General features: G+C 42.8%; 2 protein-coding genes and 2 non-coding genes across 7 annotated transcripts in view; 2 read left to right on the top strand and 2 right to left on the bottom strand.

Annotated features, from left to right (window-relative positions):
- PIK3C2B (phosphatidylinositol-4-phosphate 3-kinase catalytic subunit type 2 beta) overlaps window positions 1-1,564 on the bottom strand; it is a 35,236-nt gene extending 33,672 nt beyond the window's left edge. The window contains exon 1 of the mRNA XM_066335986.1: window positions 1,430-1,564. Coding sequence (XP_066192083.1) covers window positions 1,430-1,564 — 135 coding nt within the window. The remainder of the gene's footprint in view (window positions 1-1,429) is intronic.
- Window positions 1,565-3,059: 1,495 nt separating this feature from the next.
- On the top strand, window positions 3,060-3,132 carry TRNAK-UUU (transfer RNA lysine (anticodon UUU)). Its single transcript has one exon. It is a non-coding gene; the product is annotated as a tRNA-Lys (tRNA).
- A 169-nt stretch (window positions 3,133-3,301) lies between these two features.
- Window positions 3,302-3,374, bottom strand: TRNAK-UUU (transfer RNA lysine (anticodon UUU)). The gene has a single exon. It is a non-coding gene; the product is annotated as a tRNA-Lys (tRNA).
- Window positions 3,375-4,454: 1,080 nt separating this feature from the next.
- On the top strand, window positions 4,455-26,213 carry MDM4 (MDM4 regulator of p53). Of its 4 annotated transcripts, XR_010745365.1 has the most exons (12): window positions 5,393-5,488; window positions 10,012-10,117; window positions 11,525-11,599; window positions 12,518-12,651; window positions 15,053-15,102; window positions 19,812-19,873; window positions 20,692-20,782; window positions 21,790-21,950; window positions 22,632-22,877; window positions 23,319-23,399; window positions 24,277-25,905; window positions 26,073-26,213. XR_010745365.1 is itself a non-coding variant. In XM_066335755.1 (11 exons), exons 2-11 carry the CDS (start codon window positions 10,043-10,045, stop codon window positions 24,817-24,819), a joined length of 1,518 nt encoding a protein of 505 aa, XP_066191852.1. In that variant the 5' UTR covers window positions 4,455-4,616; window positions 10,012-10,042; the 3' UTR covers window positions 24,820-26,213. The 4 variants fall into 4 exon arrangements, 3 of the variants coding, with proteins under 3 accessions (XP_066191852.1, XP_066191851.1, XP_066191853.1); XM_066335755.1 differs by lacking the exon at window positions 5,393-5,488 and adding an exon at window positions 4,455-4,616 and having other exon boundaries at window positions 24,277-26,213; XM_066335754.1 differs by having other exon boundaries at window positions 24,277-26,213.
- Window positions 26,214-26,301: the final 88 nt, after the last annotated feature.

The following is a 26,301-nucleotide window of genomic DNA, read 5'->3' as shown; positions in this document are numbered from 1 at the left end:
GCCTTTGGAGGGACCCTCCCCAAACCTTTCCAGTCCCTGGCCTTGCACAGCCCTTCCCATCCTGGGGTATCCCTGGATGTGCTCTGGCTGCCACATCCCAGGGGATCCCGGTGATTCTCAGTGAATCCCAGTGATTCCCGGTGAATCCCAGTGATTCCCGGTGAATCCCAGCATGGAGCACCTGCTCCCACTGCAGCAGACAAGGAATGCCCAGCTGCAGGCTTGGAAGGGACGGATAATCTGGATCCTCTGGATCCTCTGGCTCCTGGCTCCAGCCTCCCTCTGGGATTGAGGAGGGCGCTCCGGAGGCGGGGAGGTGGGGCAGGTTCTCCCGGGAATTCCGGGATGGGCAGGTTCCCTCACCCCACAGCTCCCTGTTACACCAATCCCTAACATTTTGGGAAGGAAGCATTGATTTTCCTGGGAAATCTGGGCTCCGGGCAGGTTTCCCCATCCCACAGCTCCCTGTTACCCCAATCACTAACATTTTGGGAAGCAAGGATTGATTTTCCTGGGGATCCCAGGCTCCAGGAGCATTCCCTCAGCCCACAGCTCGCTGTTATCCCGTCCCTGGCGCTCCGGGAAGGAAGGATTGATTTTCCCGGTCACGCTGGTGTTGGCTGAGCTGGGCCCGGATCCCGGGAACAATCCCAGCCGTGCACACAGCCGCAGGGGGAGAGGACGGAGCTCCCTCTCCCAAAGGGAGCAGCTCCCGCAGCTCCGGGATTTGTTATCCGGGATTTGTTCCCGCGGGTTTGGGATGCGCAGGGATCCCTCCGGCATCCTCACGAGAGCCTCCTGCCCCTAAAAGCGGCGGGGTTTAGGGTTGGGATTGAGCTGAGCCTGCTCGGCCTCACACCACGGCTGGCCTGTCCCTGTCCCTGTCCCTGTCCTTGCCCCTGTTGTCCCTGTCCCCAGACACTGATCCAAAGGGTGGCATCCCTGCCCAGGGGGTGGGGACCAGAGGGTCCAACCCCCAAGAACCAAAACCATTCCAGGATTCTGTGATCCCCATCCCTATTTCCATCCCCCTGTCCCCATCCCTGTCCTCATCCTTGTCCCTGACCCCCCCTCACCAGCCGTGTCCCCTGTCCCCAACTCCACCGTTCCTCGGGCTCCATCTCATTGTTCCCCTCCTCCAAACCCCCCCCAAAATTCCCGCTGCCCGAGGGGACATCCCGGGACCCCCGACCCCTCCCCGTGCCCTGGGAAAGGGGCAGCGCCGCGTTCCCCCCGCAGCTTTTGGGGTTTCCCCGCTGCTCTCTGGATGAGCCGGGAACGCGAGCAGCACCGGGAGGGGAATTACGGATACACAAGCCTACATTTCAATAGAAAATATAATATTTTTTTTCTTTTTTTTAAAGCGGGGGGACCCCGGGACGAGGCGAGCAGAGCCCCCCGCTCCCTCCGCACCCCGGCGCGGCCCTACCTGCTCCGAGCGGCGGCGGCGGGGCCGGGGATGCGGGAGGAGCCGGAGGGATGCGGGAGGAGCCGGAGGAGGCGGGAGCATCGCGGCGGAGGCGGTGGACAATGGCGGGGGAATCGCGGGGCGATGCGGGGACATCTCCCGGTCACCGCCCGCATTGCACAGAGCCCGGCCTGGTGTACTCCAGGGTCCCTCGGTGTCACTCGGTGTCCCCCCGAGTGTCCCCGGGATGGTCCGCATTACACAGAGCCCGGCTTAGTGTCCCTCAGTTTCTCCCTGGATGTCCCCGGGGTGTTCCCTGCCACCCCCCGTATTGCACAGAGCCCGGCCTGGTGTCCCCCAGGGTCCCTCGGTGTCAGTCAGTGTCCCCCTGAATGTCCCCGGGATGTTCTCTGCCAACCCCGTATTGCACAGAGCTCGGCCTGGTGTCCCCCTGAATGTCCCCAGGGTGTTCCGTGCCATCCTCCGCATTGCACAGAGCCCGGGCTGGTGTCCCCCGGTGTCCCCCTGAATGTCCCCAGGGTGTTCCGTGCCATCCTCCGCATTGCACAGAGCCCGGGCTGGTGTCCCCCGGTGTCCCCCTGAATGTCCCCAGGGTGTTCCGTGCCATCCTCCGCATTGCACAGAGCCCGGGCTGGTGTCCCCTGGTGTCCCCCTGAATGTCCCCGGGGTGTCCCCCGCCACCGTCCGCACTGCACAGAGCCCGGGCTGATCCCTCGCGGTGTCCCCCGCTGTCCCCAGAGAACCCCCGGGATGCGGTCCCCACATTCCCTTATCCTCTTTCCCTATCCCTGCATCCCTTTCCTGTCCCCCCGGTGTCCCCCCATGTCCCCGGGGTGTCCCCACGGAATCCCGGGGACACTCTCCCCGCATGTCTCCGCCCCGCATCGCCCCCGGGGACGGGTACGGAGCCGCTCTGTCCTTGTCCCCCTGCGCCTCCCACCATCCTCGGGGACATCCCTGTGTCCTCCCCTCCATTACCCACCCCTCTGTTCCCCGCTGGGGTCCCCCCCGGGGCTGTGGGTGCTCCTTTGGGATGCTCCTTTGGGGTGCTGGGACACCCCACAGCCCCCAGTGGGGCCTTTGCGGTCCCCAGAGCCCCGCAGCTGGGGGGGGACACGCTGCCAGCCGCACCCCGGGGGGCTTCAGTCGGGGGGTGCGGGAGGAAGGTGCCCACATTGGGGTGCAGATAATGGAATATAGATAATGGGGTATAGATAATGGGGTGCAGATAATGGGGTACAGGCAGAGAGGGTTCAGTCAGGGGCAGGCAGGCGGGAAGGGGCAGATGGTGGGGTTCAGGCGGAGGGGATCAGTTAGGGGGTGCAGGAGAGAAGCTGTAGATAATGGGGTGCAGATGGGGGTGGAGACAGTGGGGTGCAGATAATGGAGAACAGATAGGGGTGTAGATAATGGGCGTGCAGATAATGAGGTGCGGATGGAGGTGCAGATAATGGGGTGCAGGACAGTGGAGTTCAGATAATGGGGTGCAGATAATGGGGTGCAGATAATGGGGTGCAGATAATGGGGCGCAGACAGTAGGGTGCAGATGGGGACACAAATACCAAAGTCCCAGCAGTGGCCCCGCCCCTGTGTAGGGATATATACCGGCAGCGCCCCTCTCGGCAGCAGAGCCCGGATAGCTCAGTCGGTAGAGCATCAGACTTTTAATCTGAGGGTCCAGGGTTCAAGTCCCTGTTCGGGCGACTCTACTTTTTCTATAATTTTTTTTTTTTTTAATTTCGTGCCATAATTCCCTACAGACGCAGCCAGAACCCTCCAGCGGGCAGCGCCGGAGGTGCCGCGGGCGTGAAAAGAGCGTTTTTTGGGGAAAAAAAAAAATTGGACAGCGAAAGGAAAAAAGAAAAACGGTAACGCCCGAACAGGGACTTGAACCCTGGACCCTCAGATTAAAAGTCTGATGCTCTACCGACTGAGCTATCCGGGCTCTGAGCAGTCAGGCCACTCAATGCTTTTATCAGCACACAGCAGGGCGGCCGCTCCTGGTTTTTCCCAGGAATCCGGATCCCTTTCCCCGGGCCAAACATATAATTAGACAAAAATATTCTAATTATGTCTGTCCGAGTCGGTCACAAAGCCAGCACGTCGCACCGGATTTTGCTGTTGGCACCCAGCGGTTCCGCTTTGGTCGCTTTCCCAAGCGCTGCCTCTGGGTCGGGATTAATTTGGAATTTTCCAGACGTGGATCCCAGTTTGGGAGGGAGTTCTGGAAATAATTCAGTCCAGTCCCGTGAGAAGGTGACCTGGAGTAGGTGACACAGGAAAGTGCGGGTTTTATAATGAATAGAGCTGGATATTCTAATTTCCTGGTGGATATTCTAATATCCAGGTGGATTTTTTCAGTGGATATTATAATGTCCAGGAGAACATCCTAATGTCTCGGTGGGTATTAAAATGAAGATAGCTCAGCTCTAGGACACGAGGACCTTGAATATTTTGCCAAGTCAGCGATAACTACATAGACACACATCGACTTTTTGATTTATTCCATCCTTAAGGCTCGATAATTCCAGGGTGTCCTTGGGTAAGGAATGTTCCTGCTGCCTGCTCCACTGAGCTCTCCTTTCTTGCTGATTACACCTGAAAATATACAAAGATCTTACATCAAAGAGGATCCTGACCTGAGATTATATTTTTTCCAGGCATTTTCTTATTATTTTCATTAATATCTATCAGTGATTATTATTATTTATTTTTATTTATTAAAACGCGTCATCTTGCGTTGAAACATTATATTATGCAAATTATCTATTATTACATTATGCAAAATATGACATTATACAAAACACTATTAGTATTTATTATTTGGGGGGTTTTATGCATTTACGAGTATTATTTTAAACATTTTCATAAAAATTAAAATTTGAAAATATATTATAAAATTAAGATTTTAATGATTTATTTACATTTCCTCCCAAGGCTGTGAAGGACTCATAGGCGGGATCCTCCACGCCGCTAGGGGGCGCCACATAGCAGTGACGTCGCCACGTCCCTTCTAGCACCGCGCCGCCGCTCCTCTCTATGGCGCCGCCGCCATGTTGGCCGCGAGGGGAAGCGGCGGCCTGGACCCCGCTAAAATGGAGGCGAGGAGCCTTGAGGGGGTTTAGGGGCTTCTTCCCCTCCCCGACCCCCGTCCCGGAGCCCATGGAGCCCGTGGAGCGGCTGTAGGGTGAGCACGGAGGCCGGGGGATGGCGGGGGTCCCGGGGGGCGCCGGGCGGAGGGGCGCTGAGGAGGAGCAGGGGCAGGAGGCGGTGCCGGCGGGAGGGGCCTGAGGCGGCGGGAGCGGCCTGAAGCGTTTCGTTTCTTCCCGAGAAATTCCGGCATAATTGTCACTATCCCGCCTGGAGAAAAGGGAAAAAAAAACCCCACCAAACCCTTCAGGGTGATTTAATTGTGATCTGGCGTGAAAAGATTAGATGGGGAGCGTTTGTCGTGGTGTAGGAGAGGGGAATGGCTTCAGGCTCTTTAGGTGGGATTTTGGGGATGAATTCTTTCCTGAGGGGGTAAAGAGGATTTGGGATGGAAATTCCCACAGAATCCGTGATTTCTCAATCTCTGGGAGTGTCCAAAACCAGCTCGGATTTGTGAAAATCATTAAAATTGGGAAACGAGATGAATTTTAAGGCCCCGAGCCGCTCCTTTAATTTCACGATTTCACCCTCGTAAAAAACAACGACCCGAGGACTCGATCCCACCCTCAGAAAAACACATTTTTATTTTTTTTTTAAGTCCTTTAAAAACAGAGATAAACACAAAATCAGGACCTTCAGGATGCGGTTCCTTATCCCAAATCCCGGGAAGGATTTTTAAGGGAGATTTGCAGAAAAATTCGCTTTTTTTGTGACTTGGAATTAATTGATTTTGGTTTTGGCGACGTGTCGCAACCAGAGCCGGAGTTGCACAATATTTATTTGTGGTTGTTTTAAATTTGTTATCTTTTATTTAGTCAAAGTTTAGGTGGCGTTTTTAGACAGATCTTTAAGGAAACAACCCAAAAATTTTTGGCAGATGCGTCGCGCCAGCCGCAAAACTCACCTCAGGTATTAATCAGAATTTAAAAAAATATATATATATTTTTAAATAAAAAGGGTTAAATTTTGAGGCGTGAAACCCTTCAGGGACTCTGATGAGGATAAATTGAATTATCAGCGATTTTATTGTGACTTAAATTTCCTGAAATGACCCCAAAACCTCCACTTGATTTTCAATATTTGCCTTTATTTGAAAGCTGGAAAAAAAAAAATAAAAATTCCTCTCACCTTAACTCAACTTCTGTGTTTCTGCTTTAAATAAAATTAAAAACTTAATTTTTTTCCCTTGACTTCTAATTTTTTTGAACTTTTAACTAACTTTTCTTTAACTTGGAATTTATTTGTATTTCTGCTTTAACTAGAATTGAACAACTTGAATTTTTTTTTTCCCCTCTCTTAAAATTAGACTTAAAAAAAAAACCCCAGTAACTTTTACCTTGACTTTTCAGCCACTTGATATTTTTAAGTATTAAAAAAAAATAAAAATCTGTGGTTTTGTGGTTTTTTTTTTTTTTTAAGTGTCTCAAAGAGGAATTTTTAGTCACCAAAAGAAGCTTGAGATGAGGCTTTTGGAGTGGAAATTTTGCTCCGTTGCTGACTCGGGTTTGATTCACCATTTCCTCTGGAGATTTTGGGGGTTTTTTTTTTCGTGTTTCTGTTTTTTTCCTCTGCCCCAAAGAGATTTTTCAGCACCTCAAATTCCCCCCTGGAAATTTATTCCAATTTTTTTAGGGTGAGGGCTGGAAAAATGAAATTTGGGATATTTCCAGGTGAAATTTGGGACATTTCCAGGTGAATTTTGGGACATTTCCAGGTGAATTTTGGGATACTTCTAAGTGAATTTTGGGACATTTCTAAGTGAAATTTGGGACATTTCCAGGTGAAAATTTGGGATATTTTCAAGTGAAATTTGGAACATTTCTAAGTGAATTTTGGGATATTTCCAGATGAAATTTGGGACATTTCCAAGTGAAATTTGGAGCATTTCCAGCTGAAATTTGGGATATTTCCAAACAGTGAAATTTGGGAATATTCCAAATTTCTCGACTGGCTGAACATGAAATTCCCCTCTCTTTTTAAATGTTTTTTTTTTTTTAAAATAAGGAATTTCCACCACGTGGGACCTTTTCAAAAGGAAAACTGAATCCTTAAATTTTTGTAGTGTTTTTCAGCCTGGAAATATTTTAAAAACTCATCACCAAACCCTTTAATTAACCCCGAGATTAATTTCTGATGAAATTTATGAGAACCAAAAAAAAAAAAAAAATTCTTTTATCTCTAAACCCCGAAGGTTTTGAGTGATCAAATCAACGCTGAAAAGGTTAAAACTCATTTCCCTCAACCCTGAGGGCAGCAAAATTCCTTTTCCAGGAAAGGGGAGGGAAAATCCCGATTGTTTTTGGGTTTTTTTTTCTCCTTTTTTCAAGTTGATTTGGCCGTTTATCGGCCACTTTTTGGTCCCTCCCTTGGGCGTGGTTTTGGAAGAAAAAAAAAAAAGCGATTTTAGAAAATTAAAAAAAAACAAACCTCCCGGAGAATCTTCAGGACGTGGCCAAAAAAAAAATAAAATCCTGGGAGAATCATTCCAGGATATTTCCTGCGAGAAAAAGACAAGGTGGGTAAATGCAGCTCGTTTTAATGGGTTTTTTTTTGGGTTTTTTTAATCAGAAATCTGTTAAAGTTTAAAGAAATGTTAATTGGGGAGTGATTAAAGCTGTTATAATTTGAATTATTTCAGGTCACTGTCGATGCTCCTCACAAATTTAAATTTTTTATAAGCTTGAATCAACCTTGTCCACCTCATTTTGGGAGGTTTAAGGGCATTTTGTGTTCAATATTTTGCTTTTTTTTCATCAGAAATCTGTTAAAATTTAAGGAAATATTAATTGGGAAGTGATTAAAGCTATTATAATTTGAATTATTTCTGGTCACTGTTCTATGCTCCTCACAAATTTGAATATTTGATGTGCTTGAGTCAACCCTAAATATTATGAGTTGTTGGATTTTAGGGATTGATTTTATTCCATGGAATTTCCTGCTCATCCTGGGAATTTTAAGGGCATTTTTATGTTCCAATATTTTGGTTTTTTCCATCAGAGATCTGTTAAAATCTGTTAAAATTTGGGTTTTTTTTCCATCATTAATCTGTTAAAACATTAACTGGGGAAGGGATTGAAGCTGTTACAATTTGAATTATTATGTAGAAATTTGAATTATTATTTAGAAATTTGAATTATTATTTAGAAATTTGAATATTTTGAAGGGCTTGAATCAAACCTTCAGAGGTGTTGGATTTTTGGGAATGATTTTATTCTGTAGAATTCCCATTTTTATTCCACAGAATTGCCATAAAACCCCTCAGAACTCTCTCCAAAAATCCCTAAAAAATCCATTTATTTTTTTTTAACAGCTGGGGCAGGGATTGAAGTTCCCAGAGCTCAGAATTGGTGCTAAAATTCAGATTATTTTTGTTTTATTTTCGTGTGTTTCAGATTCCAGCCTGTTTTGTCTGCAGCCACATTCCTGAGGCGAGGATTTGATTCTTTCCAAAATACACATTTTAAACTCAATCATTTGTGCTTCAAATTCCTGGGGATTTCCTGGGGGAGTAAATCCAATTTCTCCAGGAAAATTCCCTGGGAGACAATTTCGATTTCACTGGAGGAAAATTCAGAGGCTTTTTTTGCATTTTTTCAGATTTCATTGTTTTATTCGTAATTAAAATTTTAAAAAATGAATTTGAGACGTAATTAAATTTAAGATTCAAATCCAAATTAAGTTACCACACGGATTAAAAATCCTGTGAAAACCTCCCAAAAATTCCAGCTGCCAGCCAAATCCAGGAGTCAATTTTGGGAATTCTTTTCCTGCTTTAACCTGAATTTTTTTTTTTTAAATCTCTTTCAGGGTTTATTTGCAACCAGATTCTTGTAAAAATTGAGATTTTAATCCCAATTTCCAGGCTGGGGAGACACAGATTTTGACTCAAGGTCAAGACTTTAAACTGCTTCAAGTTGCTTTTTTCCCCAGTATTTAATGGACAATAATTCCTGATTTTCCCCAAGTTTTCCAGCCCTTTTCAGGGAAGGATTTCAGTGGATTTGAGGATTGCTGAGCTGAGTTTTGTGGGCATTTTCTGTGAAAAATTCTGATTTTTCAGGATTTTTTTTTTCCCCTGCTAGGAAAAGCTTCTGCTCATCCAGAAACACTGTTAAAATCCATTTTTTTAGGAATTTTTGGGAAATCAGGGAGGTGCTGAGGATGGATTGTCCCTTGGGTGAGCTGCTGGAATGGAGAGAATTCCATTGGGATGTGACTCAGCTGCTGTGAGTCAGGGATTTCACCCTCTGGAATGTTTTCCTCATGGCATCATGGAAATTCCCTAAAATCCCCACTGAGCTGGGGAAGACTCAGGGCACAGAATTCCAGAGAATTCCAGAGGAACTCCCAGTGCCACCTTCTGTGTTCCAGGGACAATTCCAGGGATGGGACAGCCAAGGATTCTCTGGGAATTCCATCTCAGAGAGGAGTTCTGCAAGGATTTATTCCCCAAATCCCATCTCAAGCAGCCCATGGAATTTTGGGATTTATTCCCCAAATCCCATCTCAAGCAGCCCATGGAATTTTGGGATTTATTTCCCAAATTCCATCTCAACCAGCCCATGGAATCCTGGGATTTATTCCCCAAATCCCATCACAACCAGCCCATGGAATTTTGGGATTTATTCCCCAAATCCCATCCCCAGCAGCCCATGGAATTTTGGGATTTATTCCCCAAATCCCATCTCAACCAGCAGCCCATGGAATTCTGGAATGGTTTGGGTTGGAATGGCAGGGACACCTCTCACTATCCCATGCTGCCTTTTCCCCTTTTTTCCTCCCCTTTTTTCCCCCATTTTTCCCCCTTTTCCCCCATTTTTAAGAAAAAAAAAAAGGTTGGAAAAACCTTTGGGATGAGCAAGTCCAACCCAGGAATCTTTAGGATGGGAAAAGATCTTTGAGATCTGCTTTAGGGTTGGAAAAACCTTTGGAATCTGCAAGCCCAGCTGGGAATCCTGGAATATTCAGGGTTGGAAAAGAGCTTTAGGAGCAGGAAATCCAACCCAGAAACCTTTAGGGTTGGAAAAGATTTCTGGGATTCCAGTTGGGAATCATGGAATGTTCAGGCTTGGAAAAGACGTTTGGGATCAGCTTTAGGCTTGGAAAAAACCTTTTAGGATCAGGAAAATCCAACTCAGGAACTTTTAGGGTTGGAGAAGACCTTTGGGATCAGGAAATCCCAACCCAGTTGGGAATCCTGGAATCTTTAGGGTTGGAAAAAGATCTTTAGGATCAGCAATCCCAACCCCAGTGTCCCCAAATTCCACCTCCACAGGGATTTTTGTCCCTTTCCATGGATAATAACCCCACCCTGATCACCCCATTCCAACTTTTTCCGGGATAATTTTTCCCACCCCTCTGGAGCAGCAGGAGGCGGGAAGGATTAAAAATGAGATTTTAGGGCTGTTTTTAAACCCCAAATCTGTTCCCAGGTCGGTGCTTGAGCAGCTCCTCACTGCCAGGATGAGCTTCCCAAATCCCAGCCCACACCCAGCAGCCGGGAATTCCTGCAGGATCACCCTGGGACAAGCCAATCAGGTAATTAGCAGCTAATTAACAGCTAATTTTCCTTCGTTCCTATCGGGGTGTTGGTGTTTCCTCCTCAGAGCGGCGATTTTTTTAATTAAATCCAAAATACTTCTAAATCCGGGGAATTGATTCGTTTTTGTAATAAAAATTGGGATTTAGCCCGAGGAATTTGTTCTCTTTCACGTCCATGATTCTGGGATATTTTCAAGGGGGGAAAATCGATTTAAAAGGATTAAAAATGACATAAAAATAAGGAATTAGGGATTTTTTTGTGCTGGATTTTTACTTATAATAGCTCAGCTTTTTTTTTTCCTCCAAATATTAGAGCTTTTTTCACCTTAATTGGGTTAAATTTATAATATTTAAATTATATTTAATTTCCTTAAGTAATTCATTCCCAGTTGTGTTGTTTTTTTGGGGGTTTTTTTGAGTCAGTTTAGGGAATATTTGGACTTGGAATATTCCCATTATCCAAAATTCCTGGAGTTTTCCTGGAATAAAAATCCATCAGAGCAGAAAAATTTACAATAAACAATAAAAATCAACTGGGAAAGAAAAAAAAAATCAGAAATTCAAATTCCCAGAGCCGATTCCTTGGGGAAAAAAAATTCCTTCCAGTATCAAGGAATATGTGAATGGGAATAAATTTGGATTTTTGAGGAAAATTTAGGAGCTTAGAAATCCAAATCCAGGGGGGGAAAAAAAAAAAAGTAAATAAATAGAAGGAAAATATCGATTTAATCATCACTCAGTGTCCTGGGAAAAACCTTCCAATGGGAACAGGATGTTGGAAAACATTTATCCGGGAAAATTCAATTTCATTTAACTCCCATTTCAATTTTCCTTCACTTTCAATTTCAGTTTTCATTCAGTTTGAACTTCTGTTCAATTTTAATTTCAATTTTAATTTCAATTTCCCTTCACTTTCAATTTCACTGAATTCAATTTGTTTTCCTTCCATTTCATTGAATTCAATTTCAGTTTTGATTCCATCTCAATTTAATTGAATTCAATTTCAATTTCGATTTTCCTTCAGTTTCATTGAATTCAATTTCAATTTTCCTTCGGATTCAATTTCGATTTTCCTTCAGTTTCACTGAATTCAATTTCAGTTTTTCTTCAACTTCCATTTAATTGAATTCCATTTCAATTTTCATTCAGTTTCAATTTTCCTTCAGTTTCATTGAATTCAATTTCCCTTCAATTTCAATTTTCATTCAATTTCCCTCTGAAAAAAAAAAACCCAATTTTGATTTCTCTTTGAAAACTTCGTGAATTTTCCACTTTCCAAACCTCCACATCCAAACGTGAAGGGATTAAACCCAAACCCCTCGGGATATTTTTTGGTGTGGATTTTTTGGGAGGAGAAGGATGAATTATTCCAGGTTTTAGAATATTTAATTTTGTGTTTTGCAGGTGATTCCCAAAGTTCCCCTGCTGAGGATCCTGCAGGCTGCGGGTGCCCAGGGAGACACCTTCACCCTCAAGGAGGTGATTTATCCCGGGCTTTATCCCGGGGTTTTTATGGGAATCGGGGTGGGATTCACCCCTAAATTCTCTCACTGGGAGAATGTTCCTGTTTCACCTGAAGGGGCACTTTGGGGACATTTTGGGGTCACTTTTTGGGGATGGTTCCGGGTCACTTCAGGGTCACTTTGGGGTCAGTTTTTGGGGACACTTTAGGGTCATTTTTAGGGGACAGTTCAGGGGCACCTTCACCCTCAAGGAGGTGATTTATCCCGGGATTTATCCCGGGGTTTTTATGGGAATCGGGGTAGGATTCACCCCTAAATTCCCTCACTTGGGGAATGTTTCCATTTTACCTGAAGGGGCATTTTGGGGACTTTTTGGGGTCACTTTTTGGGGACATTCAGGGTCACTCTTAGGACACTTGAGGGTCAGTTTTTGGGGACACTTTGGGGTGTCACTGGGATAGTCCCATTTCAAAATGTGAGCAATGCTCTTTTGAACTGGGATATCCCCATTTTAATGGGAAAAATGCAGTTTGGACTGGGATAATCCCATTTGAACTGGGAATAATGGTTTTAACTGGGATAACCCCATTTGAACTGGGAATAACACAGTTTTAACTGGGAAAAATGCAGTTTGAACTGAGATAACCCCATTTGAATTGGGAATAACGCACTTTAAACTGGGAATAATACAGTTTTAACTAGGAATAATACAGTTTTAACTGAAAATAATGCCGTTTGAACTGGGACAACCCCATTCAAACCCCAACTTCTCCATCCTCCACCTCACTCCCTCTCCTCGCCGACCCCAAACCCTCTTCTCCAACACCCCCAAAATCACCAGTCAACCCCCTCCCACCCCCCAGAAAGGCAGGCTATCCCAAACCCCACGGAATTCCCAGGATTTGGGGGGCTGAGGGCTGTCCTGTCCCCACAGGTGATGCATTTTTTGGGCCAGTACATCATGAGCAGGCAGCTCTACGACAAGAGGCAGCAGCACCTGGTTCACTGCGGGGGAGACGAGCTGGGGGAGCTGCTGGGGCTGCAGAGCTTCTCTGTCAAGGATCCCAGGTAAAAAGGGGGAAAAGTCACGTTTTTTTGTCTGGAAAAGCTGCTGGAGGCACTGGTGAGATGAAGAAATTCACTGTTTTGGGGCGTTTCTAGGGAAAAATTCACTGTTTTGGGGGGTTTCTAGGGAAAAATTCTTTTTTTTTGGGGGTGTCTGGGGAAAAACTCACAGTGAGTTTTAGGGGTTTCTCTGTCAAGGATCCCAGGTAAAAAGGGGGAAAAGTCACGTTTTTGTCAGGAAAAGCTGCTGGAGGCGCTGGTGGGATGAAGAAATTCACTGTTTTGGGGCGTTTCTAGGGAAAAATTCATTGGTTTTGGGGGTGTCTGGGGAAAAATTCACGGTGTGTTTTAGGGGTTTCTCTGTCAAAGATCCCAGGTAAAAAGGGGGAAAAGTCACGTTTTTTTGTCTGGAAAAGCTGCTGGAGGCATTGGTGGGATAAAGAAATTCACTGTTTTGGGGGGTTTCTAGGGAAAAATTCTTTTTTTTGGGGGTGTCTGGGGAAAAACTCACAGTGAGTTTTAGGGGTTTCTCTGTCAAAGATGCCCAGGGAAAAAGGGGGAAAAGTCACGTTTTTGTCTGGAAAAGCTGCTGAAGGCACTGGTGGGATAAAGAAATTCACTGTTTTGGGGGTGTCTAAGAAAAAATTCACTGTTTTTTGGGGTCTCCAGAAAAAAATTACTCTTATTTTTGAGATCTCCAGCAAAAGAAACCAAAACACTTCAGGGATTTCTGGGGTCTCATTAGTGAAAAAAACCCTTTTTTTTGAGGTCTCTCTGGCAGAAAACCCTCCATTTTATAAATAAAATATTATGAATAAAGTTATATTATTCGAATAAATACTCTTTGAAAAATACAAAACACTAAATATATATAATTTCTATATAAATATAACTATTAAATATAAATATACAAAACTATGCTATTAATATAAATATATTAATAGACAAAAACAACTATTATCTATAAATATATAAAAATGCAAGTATTATATTAGTGTAACTATTAACATAAATATATACATGTAAATTATATAAATTTATCTAATATATATAACTGTATAAAACTGATTATTATATTACAGTAACTATTAATACAAATACATAAATCTACATATAAACATAACTTTTATATATAAATATTACTATGACATATAAATATAACTTACATAAATATAACTGTTTTATATAAAAATATAAATTATGTATATTTATATAAATATATAGATGATATGTTTAAATGCATAAGTTATATGTATTTATATAGATACGTAAATATATGATTTTATATAAATGTAAATGTTATCTAAAATACAAATATATGCAAATATGGTGTATAAATTTAAATATAGATATAGCCCATAATAATAAATTCTCTATTAAATTTAAAAAATATTTGTATTCCTTATAAATATAAAGATTATTGATGTTTAGGAAATAAGGATATATTTCTATAATAAACCCCCCCAAATCAATATTATATTGAAATTTATTGCTAAATAAATTGCTGAATGTATATTAAATGAATATTATTTTTTCCAAGTATGTAAAAAATAAATATAAAAACAAACATGAAAATACTCAAAATATTTTAAATATCAATAAATAAATAAAAATCTGTGATTATTAATATTTAGATAATATGACTATATTTCTATAATGACACAAACCCCAAAAATCAATATTCTATCGAAATTTATTGCTAAATAAATTGCTGAATGTATATTAAATCAATATTATATATTTGAAATATGTAAAAATAAATACAAAAATAAATACTAAAATACTCAAAATATTTTGAATATCAAAAAATAGATAAAAATATCTGTGATTATTAATATTTAGATAATATGACTATATTTCTATAATGACACAAACCCCAAAAATCAATATTCTATCGAAATTTATTGCTAAATAAATTGCTGAATGTATATTACATCAATATTATAGATTTGAAATATTTAAAAATGAATATAAAAACAAATACTAAAATACTCAAAATATTTTAAATATCAAAAAATAGATAAAAATATCTGTGATTATTAATGTTTAGATAATATGACTATATTTCTATAATGACACAACCCCCAAAATCAATATTCTATCGAAATTTATTGCTAAATAAATTGCTGAATGTATATTAAATCAATATTATTTTTTCCAAGTATGTAAAAAATAAATATAAAAACAAACATGAAAATACTCAAAATATTTTAAATATCCAAAAATAGATATAAATATGAAATCAATATCCAAAAAATTGATATAAGTATGAAATCAATATCCAAAAAATTGATATAAGTATGAAATAAATATCCAAAAAAAAAGCTATAAATACGAAATCAGCACATAAATCTGAAGTATTTCTGTGTCCTGGGCTGTGTGTAAAGGGTGTGTGTGTCCGCAGCCCCGTGTACGAGATGCTGAGGAGGAACCTGAGCCCTGCTGCCCTCGCAGGTAGGTCCCTGTGTGCCCTCCCTGGTAAGTGCCCTCAGGAGCTGTCCCCAGCCAGTCTGTGTGTGCTCTGTGTGCCAGCAGCTGATGGAGTGCTGCCAAAACCAGCCCCAGTCCTGGAACAGCCCCTTCTTGAGCAAAATCCTCCTGAAAGTCTTCGTGCAGTTTTTGGGGTTTTTGGTTTTTTTTGGTTTTTTTCAGATTCAGAAGTGTGAGTTATTCCTTTCGCCTCGTTTTGGGTTTTGGTTATCTCTGAGAGGCCTAAAGCACCTCATTTGGTATTTTGGTTATCTCTGAGAGTGATAAAACACCTCGTTTTATTATTTTATTATCTCAAAGACTCCTAAAACACCTCATTTGATATTTTGATTTTCTCTTAGAGAGTTAAAAACACCATGTTTTATATTTTGATTATCTCTAAGAGTCCTAAACCACCTCAATTTGATATTTTGGTTATTTCAAAGACTCCTAAACCACCTCAATTTGATAATTTGATTATCTCAAAGACTCCTAAAACACCTCGTTTGATAATCTGATTATCTCTCGGAGTCCTAAATAACCTCATTTGATATTTTGATTATCTCTCAAGAGTCCTAAAACTTCTGCAAGGTTTGAATCTGGAGCCTTGCAGCTTCCCCAGCTCGTGGGAGGAATCAAATCAAACTCATCAAAATGAAAAGTTGTTAATCTCAGATGAACCTGAGCCAGGGTGAATTCCCTAAAACCAGTTCCTGTTGTAGGACTGAGAGAAATCAACTCCACTGGCAGAGCTGGGGACTTTCTGTGCCACATTTTCCATTTTTTTAATATAAATAAAATGGGTTTATTCCACAGCTGTAGAATTTTGTCCTAAATTTCCTAATTTTTTTAAACAGACAAAAAGAATTTAATTCACAACTGTGGAATTTTGTGCCATGTTTCCTATTTTTAAAAGCATATTAAATGGATTTACTCCACAGCTGTGGAATTTTCTGCCAAATTTTCTATTTTTTTTTTTTAAACAGATAAAAAGGATTTAATCCACAACTATGGAGTTTTGTGCCACTTTTTCAGATTTAAATTTTTAGGAGGGCTCACCACACACGTGGAGAAATCACAAATTCAGTAAAAAATCCAAAACGTGGCCTTAAAAGATCCCGTTTCCTGCCTTGGATTTTTTTTTTTTAATTATTTTTTATTTACAGAAGATTCTTTTCAAGAACGTTGGGATTTTATTTTCTGGGAGAACCTTTTGTAGTTGCCTTGGGAGTTCCCAGCTGTAGGAGCAGGGTGTGTGAGGGGCTGAGTGTGAGTGAGTGGGGCCAGACCCGCCCGGCCTGGCACAGCAGTGCACAGGAGTGCTTCCTTCTCCTTTCCCAGATGTGTCCTTTTCCTTTCCCAGATGTCTCCTTTTCCTTTCCCAGATGTCTCCTTTTCCTTTCCCAGATGTCTCCTTTTCCTTTCCCAGATGTCTCCTTCTCCTTTCCCAAGTGTCTCCTTTTCCTTTCCCAGATGTCTCCTTTTCCTTTCCCAGATGTCTCCTTTTCCTTTCCCAGATGTCTCCTTTTCCTTTCCCAGGTGTCTCCTTTTCCTTTCCCAGGTGTCTCCTTTTCCTTTCCCAGGTGTCTCCTTTTCCTTTCCCAGGTGTCTCCTTTTCCTTTCCCAGATGTCTCCTTTTCCTTTCCCAGGTGTCTCCTTTTCCTTTCCCAGATGTCTCCTTTTCCTTTCCCAGATGTCTCCTTTTCCTTTCCCAGATGTGTCCTTTTCCTTTCCCAAGTGTCTCCTTTTCCTTTCCCAGATGTCTCCTTTTCCTTTCCCAAGTGTCTCCTTTTCCTTTCCCAAGTGTCTCCTTTTCCTTTCCCAAGTGTCTCCTTTTCCTTTCCCAAGTGTCTCCTTTTCCTTTCCCAAGTGTCTCCTTTTCCTTTCCCAAGTGTCTCCTTTTCCTTTCCCAAGTGTCTCCTTTTCCTTTCCCAAGTGTCTCCTTTTCCTTTCCCAGATGTCTCCTTTTCCTTTCCCACCTGTTTTCTTTCACTTTCCCAGCTGCTTTCTTTCCCTTTCCTTTCCCAGCTGCCCTTCTTCCTTTTCCAGATGTTCTCTTTCCTGTTCTCAGCTGGTTTCTTTCCCAGCTTTTTTTCTTCCCTTTCCTATATTTTTTTCCCTTTTCCAGCTGCTTTCTCTGTTTTCCAGCTGTTTTCTTTTCCCCAGCTGCTTTCCCGTTTCCTTTCCCAGCTGCTTTCTTTTCCTTTTCCAGATGTTTTCTTTCCCTTTTCCAGATGTTATCCTTCACTTTTCCAGCTGCTTTCCTTTTCCAGTTGCTTTCCTCCCTTTTTCAGCTGTTTTCTTTCCCTTTTCCTTTCCCAGCTTTGCCTTTCTCTCTTTTCCAGATGTTTTTCCCTTTTCCAGCTGCTTTCTCCATTTTCCAGCTGTTTTCCTTTCCCCAGATTCTTTCTTTCCCTTTCCCAGCTGCTTTTCTCTCTTTTCTAGTTTTTTCTCCCCTTTCCAGCTGTTTTCCCTTTTCCTTTTCCAGCTGCCCTTTTCCAGATGTTCTTTCCCTTTTCCAGCTGTTTTCCCTTCCCTTTTTCAGCCGTTTGCTTTCCTTCAGCCCAGCACAGGAATGACTGGATTTGGCTCATTTTTCCCTCCTTTCTTGCCAACTTTTCCTTCCTTTTCTTTGCTAATTTTTCCCCCTTTTCTTTCCTGACTTTCTCCCTCCTCTAATTTCCCCCCTTTCCTTGCCCACTTTTCCCCTTTCCTTGCCCACTTTTCCCCTTTCCTTGCCCACTTTTCCCCTTTCCTTGCCCACTTTTCCTCAGCCTGACTCCAGCCCCAGCTGCATTTAGGAGCCCCTCACCTTCAGGCTTGTTTTTTTTTCTGGAATAAACCAGCTCCAGAAGGAAACTTTCCAGCACCTGGACTGTTTTCACTCCTTTGGGAAGGATGAATCCCCCTGGTTTCCATCAGGGATTGAAAACCCAGCCTAGCTGAAAGCAGGAAAGAAAACCAGGGATTTGTGATTTAATCCTGAATTTTCGCTCCTTTTAAATTCAGGTGGAATTTTCTGCCACTTTTCAGCTCTTGCCCCATCCCTGTGTGATTCCTGCTGGGAATCAGCCTCATCCAGGAGGGAATTTTCCTGCTAAATTAAAAGGGGAGCAGGCAGGAGCCAGCCTGGCATCTTGTGTTCTCTCTGTTCAGAGCCAGGCTCAGAAAGATTCCTGCTAATTGGAATTCTTCTTAATTTAGTTTGACCTTTTTAATTAACTCTTGGGAGCAGCAGCTTCAGCTGGATCCAGCTGTGTCCAGCTCTGGGCATGGAATTTTCCTTTCTTTTCTCTTCATTCCTCATGCCCAAACACTTCAGGAAGAGCAGGAACCATCAGGAATTCCATTAAAAAACCCAAAAAACCCTTCCAGGTGGGATTCCCTCTGGAATCCTGGTGTTTGAGGAATGGGTTTGCAGTCATTCCCTGCAAACCAAACAGAACAAAAATTGGGAATTTTTGGGGGTGGATCTGTCATACTTTGACATTTCCCCCACGGGGATTTCTCATTCCTGGAGACTTCAGTTGTTTTGGGAGCGATTTTCCCCTCCTTTTTCCACTTGGTATTCTCTCAGTTGGAAAAACAGCTCTTGGCCAAATGTGAGGATTCCCTGGAATCCCCTGGAGCCTTGGAAACTCCAGGGAAAAGGAGGGAGATCCAACAACTCCCTGGTGGTTTTTAGGGAACCTCAGGAGCAATTCCAAATCCAGGAGGAACAGATCCACAGATGGTCAAAGTCACCAGGAATTCCTGTGACAAAGCCCGGAGAGCTTGGGGTGGCTGTAGGAAAAAAAAGGAATCATTTTTCTGTTTGGGAAGAATATTCTGAATTTGGGATGAACATAGCAAAAAGAATAATTTTTCCTTTTGAGAAGAATATTCTGAATTTTGAATGGCTGTAGGAAATAGAATCATTTTTCCTTTTGGGAAGAATATTCTGAATTTGGAATGGCTGCAGAAAAAAAGAATAATTTTTCCTTTTGAGAAGAAAAATCTGAATTTGGTGTGACCATAGCGAAATGTCCCTTTGGGAAGAATAATCTGAATTTGGAATGGTTGTAGGAAATAGAATAATTCTTCCCTTTGGGAAGAACATTGTGAATTTGGAATGGCTGTAGGAAATGGAATAATTCTTCCCTTTGGGAAGAATATTCCGAATTTGGGATGACCGTAGGAAATAAAATCATTTTTCCTTCTGGCAAGAACACTCAGAAATTGAAATATTTTCCTTTGGGAAGAACATTCTGAATTTCGAATGGCTGCGGAAAGAAAGAATAATTTTTCCTTTTGAGAAGAATATTCTGAATTTTGAATGGCGGTAGGAAATGGAATAATTTTTCCTTTGAGAAGAATATTCTGAATTTTGAATGGCTGTAGGAAATAGAATCATTTTTCCTTTGGGGAAGAACAATCTGAATTTGCCTGTAGCAAGAGAGTCTCTTTGGGAAAAAAGGACATCGAATCCTTTTTCCCTTTGGGAACAACATCCTGAACTTTCACCCAGCTCCTCCTCCCTCCCCAAACCCCCCACCCCATCCCCTGGAGAACCCCAAACCTTTCCCAGGAGGAATTTCCCCCTCCCTGAGCTCTGCCAAGCCTGGCTGGTCGTTCACTTGCCCCGAGCTGTGTGTGGTGTGAGCGTGGCCGTTTCCAGGGAAGGATTTTCCTTGTGTTTTACCTGCCATCTGCAGATGCTGCACAGACTCTCCCAAAGGAGCAGAACGTCGCTAAGCCCAGCCCAGACCAGCTGCAGGTAAACCCCACTGCCCAGTGGGTTCTTTTCTTGTACAGAGTCGCCCCTTCTCTGTACCCTCTGCGTGGTGGACTGCCAGAACTTTTTCATTTTTTTATGTTTTTTTTGATTTTTTTTTCCCCTGGTTGTTTTTGCTGCTCCTCACTTTTCCTCAGAGAGAAAAAAACACCCAAAAATTTAAAAAAATCCACCCCCTAAAATTAAAAATAATAAAAAAAAGTTCTTGGGAGTCCACAGAGCAGGGACAGAGCCACCCTTCTCTGTTCTCCTCCTGACAGAGTGCCAGTCTCTGAGTGTTTTTTTCTGGGCTGCAGCACTTCCAGCCCTCAGCTTCTCCAGCACTTATTCTGCTTATTATCCCTTTTTTCTTATCCTGCTTTTTTTTCCCTCCAAAGTAGGAACTGCCAAATAATTAATTTCACCGTGCTTAGTTAGGGTTTGTTTTCCAGCAGCTTTTCAGGCAGAGGTGGAAAACCGAGGAAAAATCTTGACGCTTCCAAAGTTTTTCCAGCTGTGGTTTGGAGTGGGAGGTGTCAGAGAGTCACAACATCACTTTTTACTGCAGGAAAAACGCCAGTTTTGGGCTTTTTTTTTTCACCAAGCTGAAGATCTTTCCTTGGTTGTTAGTGCTGATTTCACAGGCTTGAAAGATAAAATAGTTTATAGGTTTGTGTTTTTTTTTTTTTTTTATTTTGATTTATTTCCTTTTCCTACCTGCTTGCTCTCGTCCTGCAGCTGGTGCCTGGGGATGGAAGTGCTGCATCCCTTTGTCCCTGCAAGCTCTGCTGGGCTAATTCCTGCATTTTTGCTTCCTGCAGCTCAGCCAGGAGGGAGGATCTGACTCCGGCATCCTGGAGGGTGACAGCAAAACCTCTGCTACCTCAGAGCCCAAATGTGACACTTGTCAAGGTGAGGGGTAAAATTTCTGCACCTTCACAGCGTTTTCCAAACCTTCTGTGTGGGGCACACAGCAGCAAAAAGCTGGAGGAGGGAGCTGGGAGACTCCAAACAAAAAATCTCTTAGTTTGGAATAGAATCCTTAAAAACCTTGCTGCTAAAGCCTGAGGAATTGCCAAGTTCACCACAAGGTGTTTTCTGATTTTCTGGCTCATAAACAAATGCTCTGAACGCAGTGGCGGGTTTAGCCCCAAAATCCCATCTCTCATTGAGCAATGCCATGAAAGAAAAACAAAACCTTGCAGACCTTGCTGGAGGGTGTTTAAAATGCTGGAATTATCCTTGGATCCATCCCCGTCATTCCCTGCAACCAAGCAGGGAATTGAACAAAAATCGGGATTTTTTTTTTTTAGTGGATCTGTCACATTTTGACATTTCCCTGCTGGGATTTTTTGCTGGGTCACTCGTGGAGATTTCACATGTTTTAGGAGCGATTTTTCCCGTTTTTCCACTTTTTATTGTGTGAAGGAGCCTCAGTTGGAAAATCAGCTCCTTGTTTCCAGCTCAAATGGGAGAGCTGGGAATTCCCTGGATTTAAAAACCAGCCTTGGAAAACTCCAGGCCCTGGAGGGAGGGAGATCCAGGGTGATCTTGGAATTCAGAGTGCTCAATTTGGGATCCCAGGCTGGAGCATCAGGAGGGTGAATCCCCATTCCTTGGGAATTCAGGAGCTACAAACTGAATTCCCACCTGTCCTTTGTGCATTTTTAAATCACTCCAGAAATCCACTCAGGGCTGGCTGGGGAAGCATTTGTGTTTCTCTGGTGAGATTTTAAATCAAAACTCAACCTCAGTAGAGGGGCACTGGGATATTCCCTGACTTGTTCAAGGAATTTTTGCCAATCCAAACCCCAAAGTTCTCACCCTGATGCAAGAAGTAAAAAACAAATTAAAAAAATTCAGATTTCAGCCCAATTTTTCTCCTACCCAATGACTTGGACTGTGCTTGGCTCTTCCAGACAAAGCCTTGATAGAAAACCTCTCTGAAAGCAAAAAGCCCAAGCTGGATTTGGTTTTTGAGGAGTGGGATGTGGCCGGGCTGCCGTGGTGGTTTTTAGGGAATCTCAGAAGCAATTACAAATCCAGGAGTAACGGATCCACGGATATCCAGACTAACCAGGTGTGTAACCCCTTTCAGAAAGCCCTTTGTGTCCTTTTCCTCTCTTCTTTGGAGTTCTAAGATAATCAAATACTCTGGTTTTTTTCCCCTCTCTTTCCACTTCCCACTCCAGGATTTTCAGGCTTTTTCCCAGTGTGGGGCTGTCCCAGCCTTTCCCATTTAATGATTTAAAAATCCCGTTTAGTGATTTAAAAACCACTAAAAGTTGTTGACTTTCAGTGGTTTTTAAATCCACCAAACTCTTCCCTCAAGAGGTGCCTGGAATTCAGGAGTTGTCCTTTTTTTTTATTGGGATGAGTGTTGAATGGTGGTGGCCAAGCTGGAAAGAGATGAATGTTGGAAAAAGGGGAAGAAATTGGGAAAAAGTTGGGAAAAGGGGGAACTTGTGAGGTGGAAATTGGGAAAAATAAAAGCCTGTGAGGGGAAAATTTTAAAATATGGAAGCCTGTGAGTTGGAAATTGGGTAAAACTGAGTTGATGAGGGGGAAATTGGGCAAAGAGGGAACTTGTGAGGTGGAAATTGGTGAAAGGGGAATCAGTGAGGGAGAAATTTTCAAAAGAGATGTCTGAGGGCAGTGAGGTGCCCAAGGCTTTGGAGGTCACTGGGGAGGAAAACGAGACAGTTCTGGATGTGGAGCTGCTCCTGGACGGATTTTTCCTGGATTTCTTTTCCCCCCTCAGGACATTGACACTGCCATAGTTTCAGACACCACAGATGACCTGTGGTTCCTCAACGAGTGTCCCCTGGACCAGGGCAATGGTGGCCTCAAGGTGGACGTGCTGGACTGTGAGGAGGTGACAGAAGGTGACACCAAGGTACCTCCTCTGCTCTGCTTTAGTTGTGCTTTAATTCATCCCCTGGTGCTCTGCTGCCCTTGGAAAAACTGGATCTGTTCCCATCCAGAGGCTAAATCCTCTTTAGAAAAGGTTGTCACCACTCCTCGTGTGTTTGGTGGGTTTGGGTTTTGGTTTTGCTTTAAATTCGTATTTTCAAGGCCCAGAATTGATGTAAAATGAGTTCAGCTCCTCGCAGCGGCTTAGGTGGGTTTCTAACCAATAGCTGCAAGAGTTATAAATCAAAAAAAAATCATGGAATTGAGTCTGGAAAAGGCTTTTAAAGATCGAGTCCAGCTAAAGACTCAACGAGGAAAATCTGATCATTGTAAACCAGCAAAAAAATGCTAACATTCTGCAAAAAAAAACCCCAAAACCACTGCAAAAATGGCTTTTTATTCACTTTTAGAAGTGATTTAATGGGCAGGATGATTATGTAATCCTTTCAATTGCAGTGTGCAGCACCAGGTAAGTGATAAATAAAAAAATATTCCAACATTCCCACCCTCTGATAACGTTTTCTTGGAATTCCAGGTGCCTGAGGATGTGTGCTTGGATGAGCTGGAGGATTCCCAGTGCCTGAGTGATGACACGGACACAGAAGCTGCTTCTGAGGTGGGAATTCTTTGGGATCAGCATTACCTGGGGCTGGAAGGGCTCCTCCCACACCTGCTGCTGCTTTTGGGCTGGGAAAAGCTGAATTTTTCCTGTGGGTTTCCAAAAAAAAAAAAGTAGCTGAGTAAAGTTATATTGATACCTAGGTATGGTTTAATAAGGTTTTTAATGAGGTTTTTAATAAGGTTTTAATGAGATTTTAATTCCATGGTGTCCTCTTGGGTGGAAATCTGGAGGATTGTCCTTAGAAGGGACCTGGGAATCCTGAGTGGCACTTTATAATCACTCAAAAAAAAATCAGAATTTTAATAATTTTAATAGAATTTTAAATAGTTTAGCAGAATTTTCATGGTTTTAGCAAAATTTCTCTCCCTAGAATAAATGGGGATGTCCATGACTTTGGACAGCTGAGTCCTGGCTCTGCACTTGGGCAGCTCCTGCCCTTTTCTGTGAGATAATTAATTAATAAACCCATTAATTGTGCAAATTCAACAGCTGGTAAATGATGGGTGAGCCTGGAAGTCAAATTCCTGCTAAGTTCCAGGAGCTCTCGCCTTGAATTTTGGGGAATAGATTGAAAATTCTCTTGAAATTAAATGAAAATACACTGCCCCAGCTTGGATTTTTCCAGAGGGCTGGGAGAGAGGAAGGGGAAGAATTCATGAGGGAGAAATCTGGGATGAATCAATCCCAAGCCACAAAATGTTGACTTTCCAGCTTATAAATCACTCATAAATCAATTTATTTTTTTAAAACGAGGCATCCTTGCTGCTTTTCCCACATGGCTAAAATGAGGAATACCTCAAAAATAAATCAAATTTGTTTCTTTTTTTTGCTGGATGGGGTTTTTTTTTTTTTTTTGCCTTAAATCCCTCAGGATTGCTGGCAATGCTCCAAGTGCAGGAAGTTCAACTCTCCAGGGAAAAGGTACTGCTACCGCTGCTGGGCCCTACGTAAGGACTGGTACCGGGACTGCCCCAAACTGCCCCATTCCCTGTCCCTTTCCAACATCAATTCCATGGAAAACCAGGAGCAGGATGAAGGGATGGACGTCCCAGACTGCAGGAGGACGATTTCAGCCCCTCCTTGCCAACCCAAACACCTTTTCCTGGGAGAGAACAAACCCCTGGTGGATCCCAGCAGCTCCCTGGAATCCTTGGATTTGGCCAGGGATGGGAAAAAACGGGATTTTGCCGAGCTGAAAAAAGAGGAGGAGATGGAATCCATGGAGAGCATCAAAACCGTGCTGAACCCCTGCTTCCTGTGCCAGCACAGGCCACGGGATGGGAACATTGTCCATGGAAGGACTGCTCACCTGGTGGCCTGCTTCAGGTGTGCCAGGATGCTGAAGAAGAAGAGGTCGCCGTGCCCCGTGTGCAGGAAGGAGATCAAGATGGTCATCAGGATCTTCATAGGGTAGGGAGGCTTTCTGCCCCTAAAGCAACCCCAAAATCAGGATGTTTTTGCACTCAAATCCCAAATTCAGTGTGTGCAGGAAGGAGATGGAGAGAGTCATCAGCATCTTCCTGAAATAACGCCCCAAAAAAGAGGATTTTTGCACTCAAATCCCAATTTCTGTGTGTGCAGAAAGGAGATGGAGAGAGTCATCAGCATCTTCCTGAAATAACGCCCCAAAAAAGAGGATTTTTGCACTCAAATCCCAATTTCAGTGTGTGCAGGAAGAAGATCAGGGTGGTCATCAGGATCTCCATAGGGTAAGGAGGCTTTCTGCCCCTAAAGCAACCCCAAAATCAGGATTTTTTGCACTCAACCCCCCACTATGATATGTGCAGGAAGAAGATGGAGAGAGTCATCAGAACCTTCCTGAAAAAACACCCAAAAAAGATGATTTTTTAACTCAAATCCCAAATTCAGTGTGTGCTGGAAGGAGATCAGGATCTTTATGGGGTAGCAGGATCTTCTGACCCTTAAATAACCCCAAAAAGAGGATTTTTGCACTCAAATCCCAACTTCAGTGTGTGCAGGAAGGAGATCAGGATGATCATCAGGATCTTCATGGGGTAGCACGACCTTCTATTACTAAAATAACCCCTAAAAATAGGGGGTTTTTTTTGCACAAAAACCCCAATTCCAGAGCTTGGTCTGCAGGATCATGATGATCATCAGGATCTTTGTGGGGTAGCAGGGCTCTTTGCTCCTAGAATAATCCCAAAATGAGGGTTTTTGCACTCAAATCTCCGTTTCAGTGTGTGCAGGGAGGAGATCAGGATGATCACCGGGATCTTTGTGGGACAGCAGGACCTTCTGCCCCTAAAATAACCCCCAAATGAGGATTTTTGCACTCAAAACTAAATTCCAGAGCTCAGTCAGTGAAACCAAAGACAAGCAAGGTTGAAATTCCACCAAGAATCCTCTCCAGGATCCACTTTTCCATGGAAATCACCTCGAGATCAAAATCCCAGCTTGGAAATATTCCCGATTTCCCAACTTCAGCCCGATTTTATCCCTTGGGCTTCTTTCTCCTGACCAAGAACAGAAGATTTGGGTAAAGTTGTGACTTTTGGAATGGTTTTTATTTTCCAGAATTCCTGACTTGTGCAATTCCTTTGGAGCTGAGGGATAAAAATATGAATAAATATTTATGGTGGGAGGGGATTTGTTTTGGAGAGAAGAAAAAGAACTTTATTCCTGATTTTTTTTTTATTGTTTAAGGTCGGCAGGGTGAAGAATTCCTTTCTCCCAGATGGGAAATAAATCCACGTTTTTAATCCACACCTCTCAGGTCACAAATCAGATGGAAAAATAATAATAATAATAATAAGTTATATTTTGCTTTCTTTTTAGGCTCTTTAATTTCTTTTTATTCTCCTTTTTATATATTTAAATCTATTCGGTGTCTCCTGTTGAGCAGGATTCAATTCCAGGAGCTTTGGGATATTTT

This window comes from Sylvia atricapilla, chromosome 25, assembly GCF_009819655.1.
Source record: "Sylvia atricapilla isolate bSylAtr1 chromosome 25, bSylAtr1.pri, whole genome shotgun sequence".
Classification (NCBI taxonomy): domain Eukaryota; kingdom Metazoa; phylum Chordata; class Aves; order Passeriformes; family Sylviidae; genus Sylvia; species Sylvia atricapilla.
This window is presented reverse-complemented; position numbering and strand designations above follow the sequence as displayed.